The following is a 22109-nucleotide window of genomic DNA, read 5'->3' as shown; positions in this document are numbered from 1 at the left end:
TGAAAATAAAATGTACATTACAGAGGAATTGGTAAGGGATTTGAATCCTTACAAAACAAAACAATGAATAAATAACTATAATAACACTATATCAACATTTTATAATAACCAATTTATAATATATTGTGTCGGGCGGAAACCTTTTGGATCCAAAACTATTAATTTTCAGGAAATGGGAGAGAAAAAACGTTCCAATTGATCTAATGTATTATTATTTAGTTACAAGCTCTTATTAATTATTTTCATTGGTATATTTATGAAATTCACCAACACACTTTACCACTTTCACTTTCGAAAGTTCTCAATAGTGAAAATAGCTCATCTACAATTTGGAGATACAAGGTTTCCACCCGACAGTGGCGATAGATTATAAATTATATAATATAGTAAATACAGTATATTTTATCAAACTCTTTATTTATTTTTAACTTTTTTTTTCTAGACACCCTGCTATCCAGCTCCCACGCCACGATGTCTCATGACAGGCTCATAGGCAAGGCTTACTCTCCCTTGAATGACCCAGACGAAGAAGAATACGAGTATATGAACAAACGGGTGTGTGCAGCATCTCTCCAAACCAGACATAACAGTCTGGGTCGCAGAGATAACAGTCCCTGGCTGAAGATGAGCAAGAGACAAAGCTCCTCTCCCTCCGTACTAGACGGGGCAGGGGACAACAGCACAGAACGCACTTTGGATCCAGAGCCGCAGACCTCTCGCGATGTGGAATACGAATACATGGATATCAGAGGATCTGAATCCGAGGACAACTGTCCCCCGACACAGGACGCCCCTCACCCAAAGACAGTGACCCACAACAGAGAAATGGAGGACGACGACTACATGGAGAATGATGCCTATCAGTACACGAACAGACAGCCAAAGCTGCGGCAGGCTCTCCAAGACAGAAAGGGCCTGAAAGTGCAGGGAAGGAGAGAAGATGATGCGTGCGAGTACGAGGAGATGGACTCCCTGGTCGTCCCTGAAGCTGGGGAGACAGTGGAGTATCAGAACATACAGGTTGAGGAAGACGGGGCAGCGGGAGGTACGGAGGCATGGGCATCCGGTTTGGACCCTTATGTCAAAGTGCACGCTGGGGTTGGAGTCAGTGATCCGCGTGGCAGAGATAGATCTTTTGACAATCCAGACTACTGGCATAGCAGGATGTTCCTGAAGGAAAATGCTGTGCACACATAAGCTGTCGTTTTGGAGTTGGGTAATGCAGTATGTAGCCTCTATCTTCCCTATAAAATGTGTAAATGAAGGACTGTGGAAGGCGGAGCGTGATCAACAGCCATCTTTAGGCTTGATTTATGCTTCCTTGGACCACAAGCATAAATTATGCATTATACCGTAGCCAATGACTCACGTTACAATAATAAGTCAACACGTGACTCACAACTTTATTGTCTGTTACAAGCTGATACTATATTTTTGGACATAGGTACATAAGTACATAAGACATAAGAGTATTTTCAGAAATAATGGCACTGAATGTTGGGGACACTATAATAGAAATGGCCAGAATACAAGCTCTGTATTTTTATGTTTACTTGTTGAAATGAACAAATTTTGTCTTTTTTTAGAACAATTTCATTGTATCTATACTTTGTTGATGATGATTTATCTGCAGAATAAAATATAATTGAAAGTTGTGGTTGTGGTTTATTTAACTGGTTTAGTTTAGTTGACCTATAACCCTATTATCATTGTTATATTATTATTTATCATCATTATTATTGTACAGTTAAAAAAATAAGTCAAAATTAGTTATCCTTACACCAGGACATTTGTTTGATTGATTGAATACTTTATTAACAGTTTGCAAATAGTACAATGGTAATTGGTAACCGGTAACAATTGCTAAAAGGATAACAGAAAAAGTGTTGTTTCCATTTTGATCCTGCTGTGTATTCAATTCATCAAGACATTTAAAGACATTTTAGCTATTTTGTGAATGACTTGCTTGTATGATCTGCTAACCAACATAAAGTGGTTAAAATTATTGTGATAAATGCTACATTAACTACATTTTGAGACTACGACCCCATTTTGAGAATCACTGGACTAAAGAACATCACTGAATGATTGCAGTCTTTCAAAAAGTCACAAAACATAACAGTCATAAGCTCCCTTGACCCAAACAAAAGGTGATAGTTAACTACATGTATGTTGCCACACCATGCCTTAAAGGGCTATGAAATATTACAATTAATTTGGTGTGTTTGTATAAAAAGCTGTCACTTTGACTCTTTGTAATTATGTATTGTTATTTAAGCAACACTTTGTACAGTACCAGGTTGGAAGACAGCAAGTGTTGTCATTAGATTGACTTTTGGGAACAAGCAGCTACATTTACTGCCATGTCCCTTGCATTGGTTTCTTCACAAATGAAACTAAATGCTGCTTCAAATATGCATATGGGAGGTCAATCAAATCTAGAAACAGAAACACTGGGTCACAGATCTTGTCTATTTCAGCTTTGAGGTACACAATCAGTGTAGTTCCAGGTCCCAGGCTAGTTGTTTCATCTACAAGAATTTAAATGTTACCTTCTATGGCTTGGATTATTTTGTAGATTTTTGTACGCATTTCTAAACCTATATAGTTTGCTATTTGTGCTCCGCTGTATTCTGAGCGCCATCCAGTGCCAATTTCAGACCCATTTTTGTCTAGTAGACACAGTAAATTGTCAAGCTCTGAAAATTGCCTTTTGTTGTAAGCCAAGAAGTGTACTGCTCGGAACACTTTACAGGTGGCTTCTTTCTCTTTGTCTTGTATGTGTTGTGCAGCAACAGTGACCATCTGAACTCCCCTCCACTTTGCTAGAGTCAGGAATCGTAGTAGAGGATGAGGGTAGGGATATGATCGTTTCAGATGTGCAGCTACCATCTCTCAGAAGAAACATTACCATTAGGAACTGGGCTTGCACAATATAGGCTATTGTTTCAGCATCAACATCACAATATACACACGATACTAAAACTTCCCATTAAAAAGGGATAGTTCACAATTTTTTAACTTAAGTTGTATGAAATACTTGACATTAATATAGTGGTTGCAACTGTATTAGTTCTGCTCTGGTTGTGGTGATTATTAAGTAGTTCCGGTCATTTTGTGGGGGGCACTTATTAAACGTAAATTAATTCACAAAACGTAATTGAACTATTTCTAAAATATTAGCGGAACTTTCGTTCAACTTTGACCCCACTATCACATGGAACAATTTTTTGGGGCGTAGTGATATGGACACAAATGTATGTAATGTATAATGGCAGGAAGTATACGTATTACAAAACACAATTACTTAACAGCATTGTTTAGGGTGACTAGATCCGAAGTGTTCATTTGAGGTAGGGGCAGAAGTATCACTTGGTTGTGGGACAGGGGGGACGGGACGGGGTTAGCGACTTATTACTTAAAACCTTTGATTCTAACATGTAAACAACATTAAATAAGAAGGTTGACTCTGGCTATATCACATTTTCCCGATTTTGATTCTGAAACGTTATGCAAAATCTGGTATGTTTTCCTATATAATGCCTAATTTGCATATTTAAATGTAAAATTTCAGTTTCATGGTGATAACAATTTCTTAAAATGTGTCATCCAATTCACCTAGGTGAAAATAACATGTAAATATCAAAAAACTCATGTGGAAGGGTCATCATACAGTACTTTACTTGAAACAGTTTAATCTATATTAACCCATTTAGGCCTGATGTCGAAATTTAAAAAAATGTCTTCTATGGCTTTCCTACTCATTTGGTAATCTTGTCTCGAAAACTCCTGGGAAACCAGATTAGGTAATCATAGCCCACATTTGGAGCTCTGGCTCATGGACTTCTGACTTATGTTGGTATTTTAACACCTGAATGCAGCCTGACCAGTAATGTAAACCAACCAGAATCTCAACTGAGAATACAGGTTCTGTTTCAAGCTCCGTCTATAAAGAGACACAATTTGGCCATGCAGTTCAAACCTGTCACCCTGCACTGAGCCACTATAGACCTCATAGACAGCAGCTACAGAACAACAGGAAAGCCCTCGATGACCTTTTAGTGACCAGAATTAGATCCAAACTGATGTCTCACATTTTGTTTTAAATGCTAATTTTGGTCATGGGTGGTATGGCCGACTTGGTACCATAGCCTAGGGGATATTTCTCATGTTATTTTAACAGACATAATAATAACACATCTTACAGGAACGCCTGAAAAGTCCTGGCAATGAGGGACTGTCCCAGGCAAAGGGGGACATCTGGTCACCCTAGCATTGTTATTTTATGCAAAGCACGTGGGTGATTATCCTCTATTGTTATTGTAATACAAAACTTCACTATCCACACATGGAAAGACTATTCCGTAAATGTGTCACAGTCATTCAACCCTATAGTCAATAAAATGTTCTTCTTCATCATTGCTGATGCTGCTGTCATTTAGTTTGAATGTCTATGTTGTATTTTGTTTATATACAGAAGAATAGACAATTAAATACCTTTAACCACTGTATTAATGGCAAGTATTTTCTACAGCTTTAAGTAAAACAAAAGAAGAAAAAAAAAACAGAACACCCTTTAATATCTCTATGAATATAGTCAGGACCTGAATGGAAACAGGCCATGGGCTTTTTCGGGTTATCCTTTCAGCATCCTTTTGTATAAATCTGTATTCTGTACTAGCCTACTGTGCCTTTTATGCAAACTGTTATTTAAGTATTCAATCAATCAATCAATCAATCAATCAATCAATGCAACGTCTTGATACAAATGTCTTGATAGTTTAGGCCCTAAACTATGGGCAAGCATAATTCTAATTTGGATATAATTTTAATTTTTTAATTTTACTTTAAAAACTTTTATTACAAACTTAGATTACATGCTTTCCTGAGTACATGCATGATGAAAAAATACAATAATACGAAATTAGAATAATTGCTTCTCAACATGGACTACATTTCCCATTTAGCTGAAGTATTGGCGATTGAATATGATGTCATCTCTACTTATAAATAACGCCCTCTCCCTCCGTCACTTCCTCTTTCAGCTGCTCTCCTTGCCCTGAGGTAAGGTTGGATTTTTGGCACGAACTGAATCCAAATTAATCTACACATTTTCCAAACCATCCATTGTATTTAATAATATTTTCTCATTTCTCTTTCACAGACCCGTCTCCACAAGATGAGAGCGAAGGTGAGTAAAGGGAGATAATTTGATTTTTACACGCCCTTCCCCTTCAATCCACAAATAAACAATGCAACTATGCATTTCGGTAGCGTTAGCTAGCCTCTGAATGCAACGAGTTCGCCACCTCGTACTATATTTGTACCACCTGTACAAGTATATTACGAGTATTATGCTATTGGTATCGAATTTGACTTGGCCACTGTTATACTTCTACCGTGTTGTGCACATGCAGGCCTGTGCCGCCGCGCTAGCCCTTGCACCAAATCTTAGTTGAAAATGGCTAACGGCGTCACTTCAACTGGATGGAAAATGCTTGTTTCCACGACTAATATTTATAATTATTAATTACCTGAACTAGATGTGTCCCCTGATAGCCTTGCGGGAGCAACTTATTAACATACCGCTAATGCCGTAAGCTGTGTATTTGTGTGCAATAATTCACATTTGTTTTATCTTTCAGTGGAGGAAGAAGCGTATGCGTAGGTAAGACATATGCTATTTATTATTGGGGCTGGTCTGGCCATTTAGAAAAGCCACAACACTTGGACCCGTTCCTTTAGTGCTACAGAGGGACGTTTTGATGGGCAAACAAATTATTGAATTTTCATTGTCTTACTTTGTACCGCCTGCATGGGCAGCTTCTGTCGTTTTTCTTAATGCTGCCACACAGTAATGTCTAAAAGAAAATCAACTGGGCTATTTTCACTTCCAACATGTTTAATTTAACATTTTACTCAGGCGTTTGTGTGCACGCTTAATTTGGATTCAAATATTGTCATGTGAGAAGCTGTCTTTTTCAATTCCTTATATTTTCTGGCCCCCTCACAGCACTATCTGTAACCACAACCCAACAATGGTGTAAAGATTTGTTCTAAATGCACATGGCCATTCTGTACAGTTGGGGTACTGCAGTGCACATGGCCATTCTGTACAGTTGGGGTACTGCACATGGCCATTCTGTACAGTTAAGGTACTGCACATGGCCATTCTGTATATTTGCTGGTACCGCATTAGATGTGATTTGACTGTTTAATCTACTTCCCCAGACTAGTTGGCTGGCTATGATTTTGCTCCGGGGTGGGGGTTGTCATGCACCACCCTATTTCAAAGCTATTCCATCCAACTTTACATGCACCTGCCCTTTAAATTGGCTCACAGTGAAATGGCACATAAATCTGATACTAGAATATTGGCCTAGCTCCAGTACAGAATGTAAAGTCAACCTCTTGCCATACAATCTTGGGGGTGGGCGATATGGAAAAATATGTCATGCAGTATGATACATATTTTATAGTTTTTAGGGTTATTAAAGTTACTTAATGGTACAACCTACAAGGTAACAGAAACTAAAAAAAGTAGAACATTTAGTTTAGTCCAATACTTTAAAAAGTATTCACTGTATCATGATATATACGATATTTCTGAATATCTTATCACGACGATATTTATCACCCAACCCTACTTGGAAGTGTCACTTAATTTCTCATCCTGAATTTAGTTAATGAACCTGGCAGTCAAGGTCACTGTTTTTCTCTGACTCATGTCCTTTGTCTGCTTTGTCCACAGGCTGAAGCGTAAAAGGAGGAAGATGAGGCAGAGGTCCAAGTAGACTATCGTCTCTCTTCACCTGCAGCTGATCCTGTCTGAACCTTCAATGATGGCCGACGCTAGCAGCCCATTGATGTTCCAAGCACTGAAGTGGATTCTTTAGAGCTGTCCTCATTGAAGGCACGAAGGCTGAATCCTTGTTCTAACTTATGAGTACACCATGCTTCCCATGGCAACCAGCTATGGATGTCTCACTGGAACATTGCAAAATGACTCTTGAGGATTGATCTCTTGTTCATAACATCAGAACAGCTGTCTTTGTCAACAGAACGTAATAAAACCTGTTTTACAAACTGAAAGATTGTGGTATATTTTCAACTATTGTGATGCATCTAATTGTGAACTTGAGGGTCGAAGTAAAAAAAAGGGGGGGGGGATTTATTATAATACCATGATGGTTAGTGAGATTACAAGGTTTTGTATTTGACAATTTGGTGTAAGGATATTAACATTTAAAACAATAGGAAAGCCTACTTAATCACCTTATACAGGGTATGCGCATGCATAAAGTGAATGGCAAATCGAGTGGTGAAGTTACAGGCTAATTTAATGTTTAATGCAATTAGATATGACTTATCTGTTTGGATGCATGGGCTGTCAAGGCCATGTAGTTTTTTTGCCACTCCGTAGGCATTCCTGGCATAACTTCCTGGTTTGATAGCGCATACCCTCTATTGGCTGGTTGACTATTTGAAAACTGACTTTGTTACTGCATTGTTTCAGTATAACAGCTGTGCTACAGCTTGTTAGGGTTATGCAACAGGCATGGTAACTTAATTTGTTATACACAATTGTTCAATGGCTTTGTGTAACAGTAGCTGTAATACATTTGGTATACTATAATCAAATCCTGGCACAAGTGGCATGCCATGTGAGCATGTATAAGGGTAAGATGAGTCAAAAGTCTACCATTACTGTTTTCAGATGTCTGCTAGAACAGGGATTGGATCTTCAGTGAGTAGATGTATGGCTCATATAGCTCAGTCCTGGACCCTAGTGTGCTATTTTTATTTTTAACCACCACCCACTGTAAAAGCGTTCTAAATCAGTGGTTCTTAAACTTTGTTTGTGAGATAGCCTGGCTAATAGCCAGACCGAATCATCCGTTGGCAAAAAAATCCCTGCCAGCAAACTCAGTGTGATTTCAGTCTGTCTTATTAGCCAGGCTACAGACCCACTGCGCTTCACCTCATGCGTGATCCATGCACGCACGCAGCATTCCATATCAATTACATTATTAAAGTTTATCATTTCATAACATTGGATAGCAAAGCTATTGTTCTTGTATTGTCTATTGCGTTGCATGTATCAATACACACACTGACACCGTGACACACAAGTAATTTAGATTGCAAACTGGTATGATTCTCCAGATTCTAGACAACAGGGCACATTGGTGCAGGCTAAGTAAATATATGTATCTGCTCATACTGTCCCATTGGGGGCGACCAGGAGCCATTTATTTGTTGCAAGCCCAAGACACCGGGGCGCAGAAGAAGTAGGTGGATTGTAAACAGAAGGATATGGCTGACGATGAGGGTGGAGGTGGGCAGAATATAGACGAAAACATGGGAAATCAGCTACAACTCTTACCTGGTAATGATCTGAACGAACTATTTTTCTATTTTGCGAGGCGTTTTGCAACAATGATACATTTGCGAATGATTTATACTTGCAGTTAGCAAGCATTAATGCACAACGGGCGACTCTGAGTCTGATCATAACATCTGATGATCATAACATCTGAGCTTTTGTTTTGCTTCCTGGAGAACACTGGCTCATACCTAGCCATGGTTCACATGACGCTCGTACTTCATGATAATCATGACAGTCATGTTTCAGGGCTAGCTCATACCAAGCTTACACTTACATGAATGTAAGTGGGTTTGATAGTCAGTCATAAAGCTCGTTAAACGTAGTATAGGAAGGAATAATGTTAGTTTTGGTTAATAGCATTAACTTCTTCTAACGCCATGGACCAGAGCATAGGAATATGTCATGACCTTAAATGAGACTGCATGCCAGGCAACACTACACATGAATGGTATTGGTATCCCATTCCCATTGCAGAAAATGAAGAAGAGGAGGAGTATGGCATGGAGGCTGTAGAGGACCGGGACAGTGAAGATGCAGAGAAGCCTACTACCATCAACTTTGACTTTAGTCTTCCCACATCACATGCTGTGCGTGATGAATTTTGAATTAATATAATGCCTAGCTAATACCTCAACAGATTTTCAACAAGTCACAATATAGGCATATATATATATTTTAGAGAATGTTGCAATATCATGAATTCTGCCAAATGCAAATATAGAATAGTGTTTTACAATATCACATACTTATTAGGCTTTCTTTATGTTGTAGCCATTTATCATCAAGTTTGTTATTATCTGCACACACTATGAAATACAGACAGAAGACCTCCCCTAGAAGAAGGGGGAAAAGTATGTGTCATTGCAACAGTTTTGTCTTATTGATTTGCTCGTCTATCTCTGGCTCACTGTGGTAACAGTACTTGGGAGCAGACATGGAGGAGTTTCATGGTCGAACAGTCCACGACGAGGACAGCTATCAGACCATTCCAGTGCTGCCACACACAGCTGTCATGCTGGTTCCAGGACAGACGCTGCCTCTGCAGCTGTTCAGACCACAGGAGGTCAGCATGATGCGCAGCATCATTCAGAGAGATCGCACCTTTGCCGTGCTTGCACACAGGTACGGAATATTGATACAAGAAGAGTGGGCACTAAGGAAGAGTTGGCACCTCAATGTAAAATTTGCTGTTTTGTGCAAAATGTAAAAAATATATATATATTTGAAAAATTATCATTTTAGTAATGTAAAGTATACATGATTTGAACATGCACAGTACATCATTATCAGACTTAAATTTACCCTTCAACTTCTTGTCTATGTACAAAAAGATTGTATTTTGATGTTTTGTAGAAATGTTACAAATATTAGACCATAAATGTCAAATGTTCAATCATGTTCTAATTGTAAGTATCAATAAATAATATGAATACTTAAGTAAAGTACAGGTACTCACAAAGTATACTTAAAGCTGCCCTATGCTTTGCTCTTCTACCTCGGATTTGACATTTGAACCTGGTTTTCTGCGCAAGTGCTGAAATTTTTACCGTTGATCTAACAGCCTGGCTGTTTTCTAAGGGGATAAATTGAATCTTGATCACGTTCAAATTTGTGTCAAATCCTGTGTCAAGGTGAGATATGACTACAAGTCAATGTCTCAATAGAGGAGCAGCGAGACCCCAATTGTACAAGTTATATTGTACCATAGGTATATACTCACTCAGTCACTCTACAAATAAAATTAATATATATTTTAAGTACAGAACTCAAGTTAAGGTACGTAGTTACTATCCACCTCTGTTGATTGATTGAAGTATTAACAGTTTGCAGAATTACGGTACATTTCAAGCACAACTCAATACAAAAACAGTTAACTGTGGACGACACCATAAACCATTACATATTATTGTTCATAAATGTATGGCACCCGTCTATATCTCAAATCTCTCTACAGTGGCTCAGGTGAGCCGGAGGCAGAGTTTGGGACAACAGCTGAGATCTACGCATACCGTGAGGAGCAGGAGTACGGGATTGAGACGGTCAAAGTGAAAGCTGTAGGGAGGCAGAGATTCAAGGTCCATGAGATAAGAACGCAGGCAGACGGGTAAGCTGGAAAACAGAGGTCTTCATTGGACAATCCATCTTTTCAGTTTGAAGGAGTACTGTAGCTGTTGTTTAGGAAATGGTGGCATGGTTCTTTAAAGATTGAAGACAAATATAAAATAGATTCACAGTTCTCTAGATAATCATGAGGACAAGTGATTTTTACCACTAATGGAAATCTTCTTTTATTTGGCTTAATGGATTTGATATTAACTCTTGCAGCTAGGGGGCAGAGTCACTCTCTTCATAATCATAGATCTTTCCAGGGAGGAGAAAACCACTTAAATTCACCTGTATATTCATTGGCAGGTTACAGTTGATACTTGTATTATGTAAGAGCTGCATAATCCACAATAACAATGCAAATATGCAGCACATCATGACAAACAGACAATAGACATTGGGAGATATAAAAGTGTAGAAGATAGATAGTGTAGAAGATCCATAAAGTAATCAAAGGCAAACAAGATATTAGTGATTGATATTTGTTTTGTCTCTAGGGATATCCTCTCTCTAGGGGAACTGAAAGTTGTTTTAAGGTGTGGAAATTGTCACACACACATTGGCTGTTCACAATAGGTGAACAGTGTCAAACAATTGAACCTAGAATAAAGACTTCCAATGATATAAAACTTGTTTTCTTTCTTTTGAATGAACGATCAAGTGAACATTTATCATTTCATGTACATAATTGAGCCAGCACACAATCCAATCTAATCATACAAATCTTTCCTTACTATACTATTATATCCCCTTCTGTTTGTCTTTCTTTCGGCGTCTACCAGGATCAGACAAGCCAAGGTGCAGATCCTGCCAGAACGTGTCCTCCCAGACCCCCTCACTGCTGTGCAGCTGACACCTGTCTCCAGGCTCCACAAGTATCCATCTACCAGACCACCCACTCAGAGCTCCAAACAGGCCCAGTGCTGGTGGGATACATACCGCCAGGTGTGACACACACACACACACACACACACACACACACACACACACACACACACACACACACACACACCCTTTCAGTGAAGTTTCGAATACATCTTAGTTTGACTATAAAATATTGTATGCTGGTGTTTAAAGAAGAGTAGGGGTGAGATGGAGGCAAGGAAAAGTATGCTCGCTGTACAACTTAATTTAAAGACTGCAGACATCTTTCTCTCTCTTGGTGCACACTCCTGCGAGAATAAATGACTGATTCTGTCATCATTACCAAACTAGATCTCCGGGCTCTGCATTTAGAATCAATTAAAGTGACGACCTGTGATTCACTATGTTCTGTACATTCAGTACAGCAGTGGGTTCTGCCGAGTCAGGGTTTGTCTATCTGTGTATAGCAAGGGAGGGGTGTAACTTGAAGCTGCTTTCAATCTCTCAGACTGATGACTGATGTGATCTCACGAGACCAGCTGCTGTGTGAGGTTACAGGGTCCTAGGGCCTGTGAGAACTCACATTACAGAGCTTTTATTTTAGTCTTGATTTTCACCTTCAAATGTTGTTTTTAATATTCAAATATAGATTTGAATATGGAATACACACTGCTATACCTTCTGTGTGGCATCCGTTTGCTCCATGGTTAGTTTGGCATTTGACCCTTCGTCCATTCCTTAAGGGTGGGTACTCGGAGACCGGTCCCCCGGAGGTGTCCCCCCAGAGAGTCCCAGTGGTGCATGGCCGGGTGTGGGCACACTCGGCCGGGCAGAGGCCCCCAGGGTGATGCCTTCCTTTCATTAACCGTCCATAACTTAGCAACAACATTTTGCCTTGTGTCGTTACTGAGACAGCATTTCCTTGTTTTTAACCGTAGTGCCACAGCTGGGCCGAGTCCCAATCATCTGATTCTCATCAGCTGTGATCAGCTGGCACAATGTATTCAATAGGGATATTAGGGATGTGCCGAATCTGCCGATGAGACATTTTGGCCGTAATGAATTGCTGCTATGGCCGATAACTGATATAACTGATGTCGATATGATTCTGTATTGAAAAATTATAATAATTTAGTCCATTCTGAAAAATACATGTAACAGGGTGGCTTAGGCAAGTCAGATTGAATTTAAATACCTTTTTATATTTAATATTGTGAGCTTGTAGATCTGTTCAAGCTGTTACTTTGGGCTTGTTTATCTGTAAAGACAGACCGATTAATCGGACCAATTAATTAATCGGTCTGATTGATTAATCAAACCGATTCCGATGAATGAAACTAAAATCGTCTGATACCGATGTGTTTGCAGATTAATCTCCCATCTCTAGTATTCAAATTAATGGACTTCCTGTTACAGTAAAATCGAGAAAACGGGGCGAAGAGCACAGTTTCGGGCCGCGCAGGGGTCGACATGCCAAATGGGAAGGGACGAGGCAGAGGCAAACGAGACAAAAAAAAAGACAGCCGGCGATTGCCCCTTTTTATTGACAAAAGTAATATTCAACCATTGTATTCACACATTTTTATTGAATTTACATAATCTCATGTGACAGTTTACTCAAAGGAATACACCAGGCTACAGAGTAATGTGATTTACCTAGGGATAGGAAATATCCATTAATGCATTAATAATTAATACGTTTTAATAAGCTTATCGATTGATTAACCAGTTAGTTGATAAGTGGCGTTTAAAAAAACAATTGCAGAATCTTAATTTCCCTCAATGTCTGACATAAAAATCTAAACTTTGCTGATATACAGAAAGAATACAAAAGGCATATTATATTCCTTAATCAAATATGTATTTGACCATTTGCGATACAGGGCCAGGCATCTTTGTATGAGAACGAGAATCAAATGAAAAGTGCACCGTCTTGTCTGTCACATCACATGCAAAAGCAGAGATGTTTCGATTAATTTGATTACTTATTCACTGTTAAGTTTAACTGACTAATTTCTTAACGGTGATTAAATGATTAACTATTAACATCCCTAACCTCAATAATCTGCTGATATAAAGATTTGTTTTAAATGTCTGTTACAGTATGTGTGTACAATCAATATGTTCTTTTTTCTGCACTTCAGAGGAAGTTCCATTGTGCAAACCTGACACCATGGCCACCGTGGGTCTATGCACTCTATGACTCTGTGAGTACTGGAGGATACAGTTATGTGGCCTATTTGGAACTTCCCAGAATGATGAACATAAACACAGCTCAGCCACGTCTTGGGCAAAGCCATTTATTAAATAATCTTCTTCATTTACCCCCCAGGAGTCTCTTATGAACCGAGTGAAAAAACAGCTCCATGAGTGGGATGAGAACCTGAAGGATGACTCTCTCCCCACAAATGCCATTGGTTGGTTTCCGCTTACATTATCATAGAAGGATCACAGGCGCACACGCATACAGAATATACATTACACACATTCGTCTCCATTTGTGTTATTCTTTCTTCCCTTACGTCCTCTAATCCCCCTTTTCCGTTTCCCCCCCGTCTGTCTGTCCTGTCTGGTTTCCGTCAGATTTTTCCTACAGAGTGGCTGCCTGTCTGCCCATAGACGATGCTCTGCGGCTCCAGCTGCTGAAGATCGGCAGTGCCATTCAGAGACTACGCTGTGAGCTGGACATCATGGACCGTGTAAGGACGGCCTTTTGCTACACATCAGTCCTGCGTTTTCTTTACAGCATTTTCTTTAACCACTTAAACCCAATACTCGTCCTTCTACACCAAATCTCTTCACAGAAAATAACCGACCTCCAAAGAATCTCACAGCGCCTCGCAACACGACATGTTGTTAGCTTATAGATCGGCATTTTTTGGCTAATGTCTCTCACCCCCCCACCCCCCACCCCAATTATCATGATTCTGCCCAATATACTGTCACTCTGATGGTGCAAATAGTGGGCTACAGTATATTCCTCCTGTCTAAGTAAGTGCTGAACCTGCAGTGATATTACCAGTCATGGTGGTTGGCTTTTCACAAATTAAAGGTATATTCAGTGAGTTCACTTAATTCAAATATCTTCTTGTTGTGTGTCGTCGTCTCCCCCCCCCCCCCCCCCCACTGTAGAGCACAAGGTTTTTCCAAACCCCTGAATTTTTCTACAACTAGTAAGAATGACATCAAAAATATTTCTGTTCATCATAATTTGAACAGGATGCTCCCCTTGGCATTGTGTCCATTGTTTGCTTACTGTCTACCAGAGCCGTCTGCATACCACAGAAGTCATGGGTGCTAGTGCCACCAATGTTTGCAGTGTCTGTTATAGTGTGCCATACTAGGGCAAATAACAATGTTGCCAGTCAGGGAAGTACAATTAAAATATCAGTCTTTACCTTTTACCCATTTACGTTTACTTTCTTCTCTGTGTTGGTACCTACATCTGTGCATTATTCTTAACCTTTTACTGGGGCCAGTTTCAAATTGCAGCCACCTGTAATTGCTCTTTTAGAGCGGTTTTGAAAGAGTAAGGATTCACAATTCTTCATGACTTTTGATAGGGCGTTCCACATTTCTGTGTCATAGGAGAACAAATGTAACCTTGTTTGAACCTGTACCATGAGGTGCATGCATAGTTGAAGAAACCTTGAACGAGTGTTCCTGTTAGTCTTCAATGTATTCTTACTGACCAGTGGGGAGATACTGTACAAAAATCTTGCTTCTCTCTCTCTCTCTCTCTCTTTCCAGTGTACCTCCCTGCGCTGTAAACAATGCCAAGACACAGAAATCACCACTAAGAAAGAAATCTTCAGGTGAGTTTTGGTGTACATCTTGAAATTAGTCCGTGGTGGAGGAGTATGGTGCCCCCCCCTCCCCGGGGACCCCCACACGGAGTTGCACCACTCACTTCACACGGGTGTGATTTATTTTGGGTCTTTTTGCCTTTATTGATAGATGTACAGTAGGTTGACAGGAAATGGGGAGAGAGATGGAGGGGAAGACACCGGGCAAACATTGTTGGGATCAGGATTCAAACCCGCGGCACGCCGTCAACTTTACCAGCCTAGGTGCCCGGACCGTCTCTCTTTTAAACATGGAAAGTTTACTTGGGAGTTCAATCCCAGTGTAAATTCCTTTACTGGGGATGGCGTAGTAGAGCAAGCCAGCACACCAATACATGTTCATATATTAAATATTAATTGTACTTATTTGACGGGGTCCCCCGGGGCTCTATACGTTGTTTGCGCCTTTTGACCCTCTACACCAAATTAGCCGGCTTAGTAGATCAGCTATTCTCACATATTGTTCACCCCACAATAGGGACATCACAGAACCCCAAAATGTCACGTTATAGGCCCTTTAATATAGCCCAAATGTATGGTGATAACTAAGTGTGGTGATGCGACTCACACACACACACACACACACACACATTCACTGCACACACCTGCAAAATATGTACTGGGAGTACCGCTGTACCACCTACTGTAATATGCTGCCTGATCACCTTTTATGCAACTGGCTTTCTGACAGTTGCATATAGGCTAGCTAAGTTCTCACTTGTGTAATACATTTTTGTAAAGGTGTTTATTCCTGTCCAGCACTCTGCGTGTCAAAAGAGGGACACACAGAACCATGTCCAGGTCCATGTACTGTATAAACTGTTCTGCTGTGTGTTGTATTGCTTGAGAACAGCCAGATGGTCTACAGTCAGTGTATTGGTGACTGATGATTTGAAATGTTTATTACTGTATGTGTGAAATGAGATGCTGCTTGGTGATGAAAACTACTAATGCATGTTGACTCAAACGCCCAATATAGAATTGGTGTGCAGCACTCCCTAGTCCCTACTGTAAGCAGAGCAAGTTTTATTCTACTTTTTTATTTTTTTATTGTTTATCATCTTCTAAACATTATGTTCCTCCCTTGTGCCATTTACTATACAATCATGACGGCTAACTATTTAACCCATTCTGACCGGGCACCCATTTTGGTGTTAGCATCATGTTATGCTTTAGCTATTGAAAAATAGCAGATCTACAAGCTCATATCGCGCCACCGAGTGGCGCGCTACGAGCTTGTAGGTCTGCTATTTTTGAAGAATCGAAGAACGACTGACATTTTTTTGAATCTGATCTCAGGTCAGAATGGGTTAATCAGACCAGTGTGTGTCCAGTGGAAACCTCGTATGAATCTGATCTCAGGTCAGAATGGGTTAAATGTATACACACACACACACACACACACACACACATCTGCAAAATGTGTACTGGGTGTAATGGCATCTGTTTTCCCTCAGAATGCCCTGCTTTTCTGTGCATTCTTCAGAAAACAAAGGACCACAAAAGCATGTGAAAGATTTAGGTTGTTGAATTCATAATTATGCCGTCATTCATTTGACAGTTTGGCATGCAATGTGTAAAATACCTCCGTTCCTACTCCGTGTCTGTTTCTTGTAATTCTTTGACAACGCTTGGTCTGGTGTTTCTTGTCATGGAGATATGAATCAGCATCGCTGATCTTTTGGCTTTCTTCCTCTTCCTGCAGCCTGTCTCTGTACGGCCCCATGGCTGCCTACGTCAATCCTCATGGATACGTCCATGAAACCCTGACCGTCTACAAAGCCAACAACCTGAACCTAATCGGTCGGCCATCCACCTTGCATAGCTGGTTCCCAGGGTAAGCTCCCCCTTTATTAGGATGTGACATGTGATTTTACACAGGTACGGACAGATGAACCAACAGCGGTATTTTGGATGCTTTCATATAGCCTGGCTTTAGCCAGACTAATAACGTGGATTCGCTCAGGCACACATTCCTCCACGGATAATGCCAGGCTAGATTTTATTTCCCTCTTGAGGACTTAGTGCAAAATGCAACTGAAACACATGTCACTGATGTCATAGGCCTCACTCACACCATTGCATCTAGCATACATCATGCTAGATGTATGAGACTTGTTTACTGATGCAAGCTCCCAGTGCATTTCCAATAGAAGTCACATGGTTTGACACAACATTTTTGTTGCTTTCGGCTGTGTTTCGACTGCCCCCCTACCCCTCATACAACAAGAATGTTATGTCAAACCATGTGACTCCCATTGGAAATTAATTGCGAGCTTGCATCAGTCAATAAGTCTCATGCATCAGCTATACATCAATCTGTTGTGCATGTGTGAGTCAGGCCTTAGACATGCTTATGATTTCAGTATTGGGTCTAGTATTGATCAACAGTGACTGAACCTGACAAAGGCTTTAAATGAAAAGCCTTTGGTCTTGTGTACATGCAGTTTGTTAAATTAACACACAAGATTCAATTTGCAATTGGGCTGTATGAAAAAGGGCATGTTGTCTTCTTTTGTTAGTAATCTGGTGGACTGGTGTGGATGATGGGTTGTTATGATGAATTGAAAATTGTGGACCCTAATGTAAAGGGGTGACTTATCTGGAGAAAGCAGTAGGGGGACTGCCTGTGACAGAACTGTCTCTCCCCAGGGTTCTCTTACACAAGTACTTCTTAATGATCCATCAAATCCCTCTTGGCATAAAGGGTGCCCAGTGCCTTTTCCTGACACAAATGTGCCATTCTTAAATCTGACCTGCCATGTCAATATTATGGCATTCAATCACCCCTGTCTGTGACTGTGTGTTTGTGTCTGTCTCTTTGTTTGTGTCTGTCTGTCTTGTCTGTCTGTCTGTAGTTGTTTATCTGTGAATGTAAAAAAAAAAAAAAAATCACATAATCTAGTTACTCAACATTGTTCTTGTGAAAGGGATATTTCACTTTCAAATAAAAAATATAAAAAATAAATGGAGAAAGTAATGGAAAAATCAGACATTCTAATGTGTGAGGGGGCTGTGATGACTTTTTTCCATTTATTTTTTATATATTTCTTTTGTTTGTTTATTTTATTATAAAGTGAAATATCCCTTAGACAAGCCTGTAAAGTGCCTACTAATTGCGTTCCATTATACTTAGTTCTAACTAAGAACTTGCAAAGTTCAAAGCTCACATTCATTGTGAATTCAGAGAGGATTTCTTTTGTCAGGATTTCTTTTGTCACATTCATTCAGTGTGTAGACTAGAGGTGTTTCGTTGTTTCTGTTCAGACGTTTCTAAAAGTCAACAAACTACTGATGCACCTTGGAGACGTGTCATGTACCAGGCAACAGAACGCCTCGTCCACAACTTAAATTATAGTTTGAATATTTCACTGATCCAAATGTGAACTTGCAGTACAAACCGCTTCTGCATTCTCTGGCTCTGGTAAAAAAGAAACATCTGTCCACCCAGGTGCATAACCTTCCCCAATCACCTGTGCCCACAAATAATTCAATAAACCAATAATCAAAATTCAAAACTAATACTAATAATAATGACAAACTGTGAAATGGCTTCTACAGAGACTTATACATCTTGATCACATGACTTCAGAAATAATGTGTACCGATTTGTGTGAGTTTTAGACAAAAGGTGTAGGAGTTAAGAAAACGCAAAATTATGGAATATTTATTTGGTACAAATGTTCTGGGCCTTTATGAGAATTTGCATCAGAATCCAAGAAATTCAGGGTAAAGGGATTTTGATTGTGCCACCTACGGTTCATCAGTTAAAGACTAAAACGCTATAACGCCACCATGAGGCCAATTTGAAAACTTTGGGGAGGAGGATATCCCTTGACCTGCTGGAGGTGTGCATGCAAAGTTCCTCAGCACTTGAACATCATCTATAACATCTGCAGAGTAGGAGAGGCCAGTTTATAGTGTTTGTTTCGAAGTACGAGTACATGAATGTTTAGGAAATAGTTCATAATTCCTCCTATTTCACTATAACTGACGTGATTGGACCACATCACCATGTGTACATGCCTTGCTATCTTTTAAGAGGTTACTTATTTTCCACCCTCAGATATGCCTGGACAATTGCCCAGTGTCGTTCCTGTGGGTCTCACATGGGTTGGAAGTTCACGGCCACAAAGAAGGACATGTCACCGGCTCGCTTTTGGGGGCTGACTCGCTCGGCCATGCTGCCCCGTATCCCTCAGACTGAGGGGGAAGCAGGCGAGGAAGGCTCTCGTGTCCTCTGCCTGTGACACCGGACTCAAGTTTGCTTCCATGCTACCTGGGTCATCAATCAACCATCCACTCTGGGGGGCTTCCTTTTAATAATCAATATATCACAACCAGCTTAGAAACCATGACAGTGAATTCATCATATTTGTGGAAAAGTCATTTAGCCTTTAAATGACACAGTAAAGGCAGATTTATCAAATTAGTCTAGTTGAAAGGAATAATTCTGCAAGATGATGAGGATATCATAGTCATGGAAAGATGATACCCTCCTGTTTCTGTGTGTCCAGCCACTTTATTGCTGAAGACACACACACGCACGCGCGCGTGCGCGCGCGCACACACACACACACACACAGAACTGTATTGTCTTGTTCCCACTGTACTATGGAGAGTGGGCAAACTGGGCAGGTGAGCTGAATATTCAAACAGTTGTAAAATTAATAATAACCCACTTAGGTTTCAGGTTGTTCGTTATGTTTTCTTTCATTTCATTGGCATTCTTTCATTGTATAAAAGCAGATGGAACACGTGTGTAGAGTATGCCACTCTAATAAGACTGTTTTTGATCAATACGATAAGAATTAGTATTTTTGTATCCATTGACTGAGATTGGAAAACATTTTCCCCATGTGTGCAGACACATGCTTCATATGTCCCACCTGTTTTTCTGAAAACAGACTATGACAAGAGGAGTGTTCTATTTTGTAAAGAAAGAAGGCTCGTTGTACAGTAAAATACATTTGTGCCTCTTGTTGCTTCATATGCACATCGGAAGGCTAGAGTTTGCTTGTTACCTCATGTCGAATGGATCCTGATTGAGACAAGTCTAAGGGCCGATTCATACTCCTATTTTAGACCCAATTAAAAGTCGGTCCGGCTCTGTAGAGCCTACAATTTGACGTCATTTGAGGTTCGGGGGGGCGGGTACCGTCCTAAAGTCGGCTCTTCTGTGCTACTGAAAATTTCTGACGAGCCGAAATCATTTCGGCACTATAGTGCCGAAACAGCGGTAAAATAGGAGTATGAATCGGCCCAAAGCTGAAGCAGTGAATGCAGAGAGCAAATGCTGTATCCCCCCCCACCCCCAATCCAATATTCATGTTGTGTGTAAAATGGTGTGCCTATGCTGTGGCTCAACATCTTTGATTTGAGTTTAGTAAAATCAGGTTGTCCACAGACACCAGTGAAATGTTGTACATTGAAGCGTGGTAACTTATGTCATTTGATTTAGTCATGCTTTGTGAGATTTAAGCTCATTTTCCAGAAGTGTATCTGTTGCTAATGTCCAAGGTCGTTGGGCTCATGTTTGTATAGATTTAATTGTACATATAGTGGCAATGATTTGGTGTCGTCCGACATAACATTAGTGGTGTTCTGTGTGTAGAATCTGAAAACTCCTATCTCATTTGTTTCCAATATTGAAGCATTATCAGTCTGACTCATCACCAGGAAGTATAATTTAATGCAATCTTCTGTTTTGGAAATGATAAATGGGCTACTGTAAAGTGTAGTGCAATTGGGGGAATAATTATAATGAAGAATTATTAGGCCAGTTAATAATTAAGATTGTCTTTTAGCCCCTCATTCGGCTTATGGCAAAAATAGCCGATCCACACATCTTCTCATTGTAATTACTGCTACTTATGATGCTGTCATGTCTGAATAAGTTTAAGTCTTATAAACACAATATATATTAAACACCACCTTGAACAAGCTCACAACCTATCACGATACAATGTGTTGTGCGCTTGTTGATCTGATTATTTTGATGATGGGACTACTACTGGTGATGTGTGCTAATCTACAGACTCTTCTAGGGAAAAGAAACTAAAAAGTGGTGTTCTTGTGAACACTGTCCTGTGTCCTGGGTTCCTGTTATCCCTGTCAGATTTACATACACCCCTGACAGTTGTGTGCTACACTGAAGGGATCATTCAATTGCCTGTTTCCAAAGCTGGTTTTCTCCTTTTAAGTTACCATCAAACCAAATAAATATACACTTATACTGCGACTCCCAGAGTATCTTGCCTGCCTTTGTCAACTAATAAAGTGGCGTGCTGCTATGAAAACACAGAACAAAAAAATTGAATACAGAACTAAAACGACTAACTAGTAGTACAGCAAGTGATATTGAGCGACCTTTCCCACAATGCTTCTTTGTCAAAGCATAAATTAGACTATGGCTATGCTTAAATGTGACAGTTCAGACAGGACTGATGTCCTGAATGAGATGACTGACAGCGACAGGTGAATGGATGTGTGATCATCTTAATTCAGAATGAATATAGCCTACTCGCATAGCCAGTCTAATAATCTGGAAAAACTAAACGTGTCTCTGACAAGGGGTTTTGCATAACCAAGGGGCATGCATTTTCAACGGCACTGCACCATAGTCAAATGTAAATATCAAACACGCCAGGCTACATCTACGTCTACATTTCCAGAAAAAGAAAATGCATTCATTTAATTCAGTCTGATCAGAAGCAGGGATAATTAAAAATACATTCCCATCCCCCCCTATAAAAAGACTATAGAGGGGAAATATCAAAGGCAGAAGCATGGATCACCCCAGCAAATCAAATGCTGCCTAATGCCTACAGTATGTGTGCATTTGTAGGCAGATACCCTTAAGAACATGTGGACAGCATGGTGGACAGCATGGTGTTTTTCTTAAT

General features: G+C 40.0%; 2 protein-coding genes and 2 long non-coding RNA genes across 6 annotated transcripts in view; all 4 read left to right on the top strand.

The window, feature by feature from the left end:
* The window catches only part of erbb3a (erb-b2 receptor tyrosine kinase 3a), a 31159-nt gene extending 29505 nt beyond the window's left edge, over positions 1-1654 (top strand). For all 3 annotated transcript variants that reach the window (XM_080786378.1, XM_080786377.1, XM_080786376.1), the window contains one exon: positions 443-1654. In XM_080786378.1, coding sequence (XP_080642504.1) covers positions 443-1197 — 755 coding nt within the window. In that variant the 3' untranslated portion in view covers positions 1198-1654. The remainder of the gene's footprint in view (positions 1-442) is intronic.
* A 3373-nt stretch (positions 1655-5027) lies between these two features.
* On the top strand, positions 5028-7092 carry LOC308324116. The gene is made up of 4 exons (XR_013964883.1): positions 5028-5064; positions 5165-5191; positions 5646-5668; positions 6752-7092. It is a non-coding gene; the product is annotated as an uncharacterized lncRNA (long non-coding RNA).
* Positions 6003-6498, top strand: LOC308324121. The gene is made up of 2 exons (XR_013964885.1): positions 6003-6124; positions 6156-6498. It is a non-coding gene; the product is annotated as an uncharacterized lncRNA (long non-coding RNA).
* A 1209-nt stretch (positions 7093-8301) lies between the features above and the next one.
* Positions 8302-21438, top strand: crbn (cereblon). Its single transcript, XM_080779663.1, has 11 exons — positions 8302-8389; positions 8864-8976; positions 9309-9511; positions 10344-10493; positions 11278-11440; positions 13504-13566; positions 13692-13776; positions 13943-14058; positions 15110-15174; positions 16910-17041; positions 19271-21438. Exons 1-11 carry the CDS (start codon positions 8317-8319, stop codon positions 19452-19454), a joined length of 1347 nt encoding a protein of 448 aa, XP_080635789.1. The 5' UTR covers positions 8302-8316; the 3' UTR covers positions 19455-21438.
* The last annotated feature ends 671 nt before the right edge of the window (positions 21439-22109 follow it).

This window comes from Protomyctophum bolini, assembly GCF_963924005.1.
Source record: "Protomyctophum bolini genome assembly, chromosome: 2".
Classification (NCBI taxonomy): domain Eukaryota; kingdom Metazoa; phylum Chordata; class Actinopteri; order Myctophiformes; family Myctophidae; genus Protomyctophum; species Protomyctophum bolini.
This window is presented reverse-complemented; position numbering and strand designations above follow the sequence as displayed.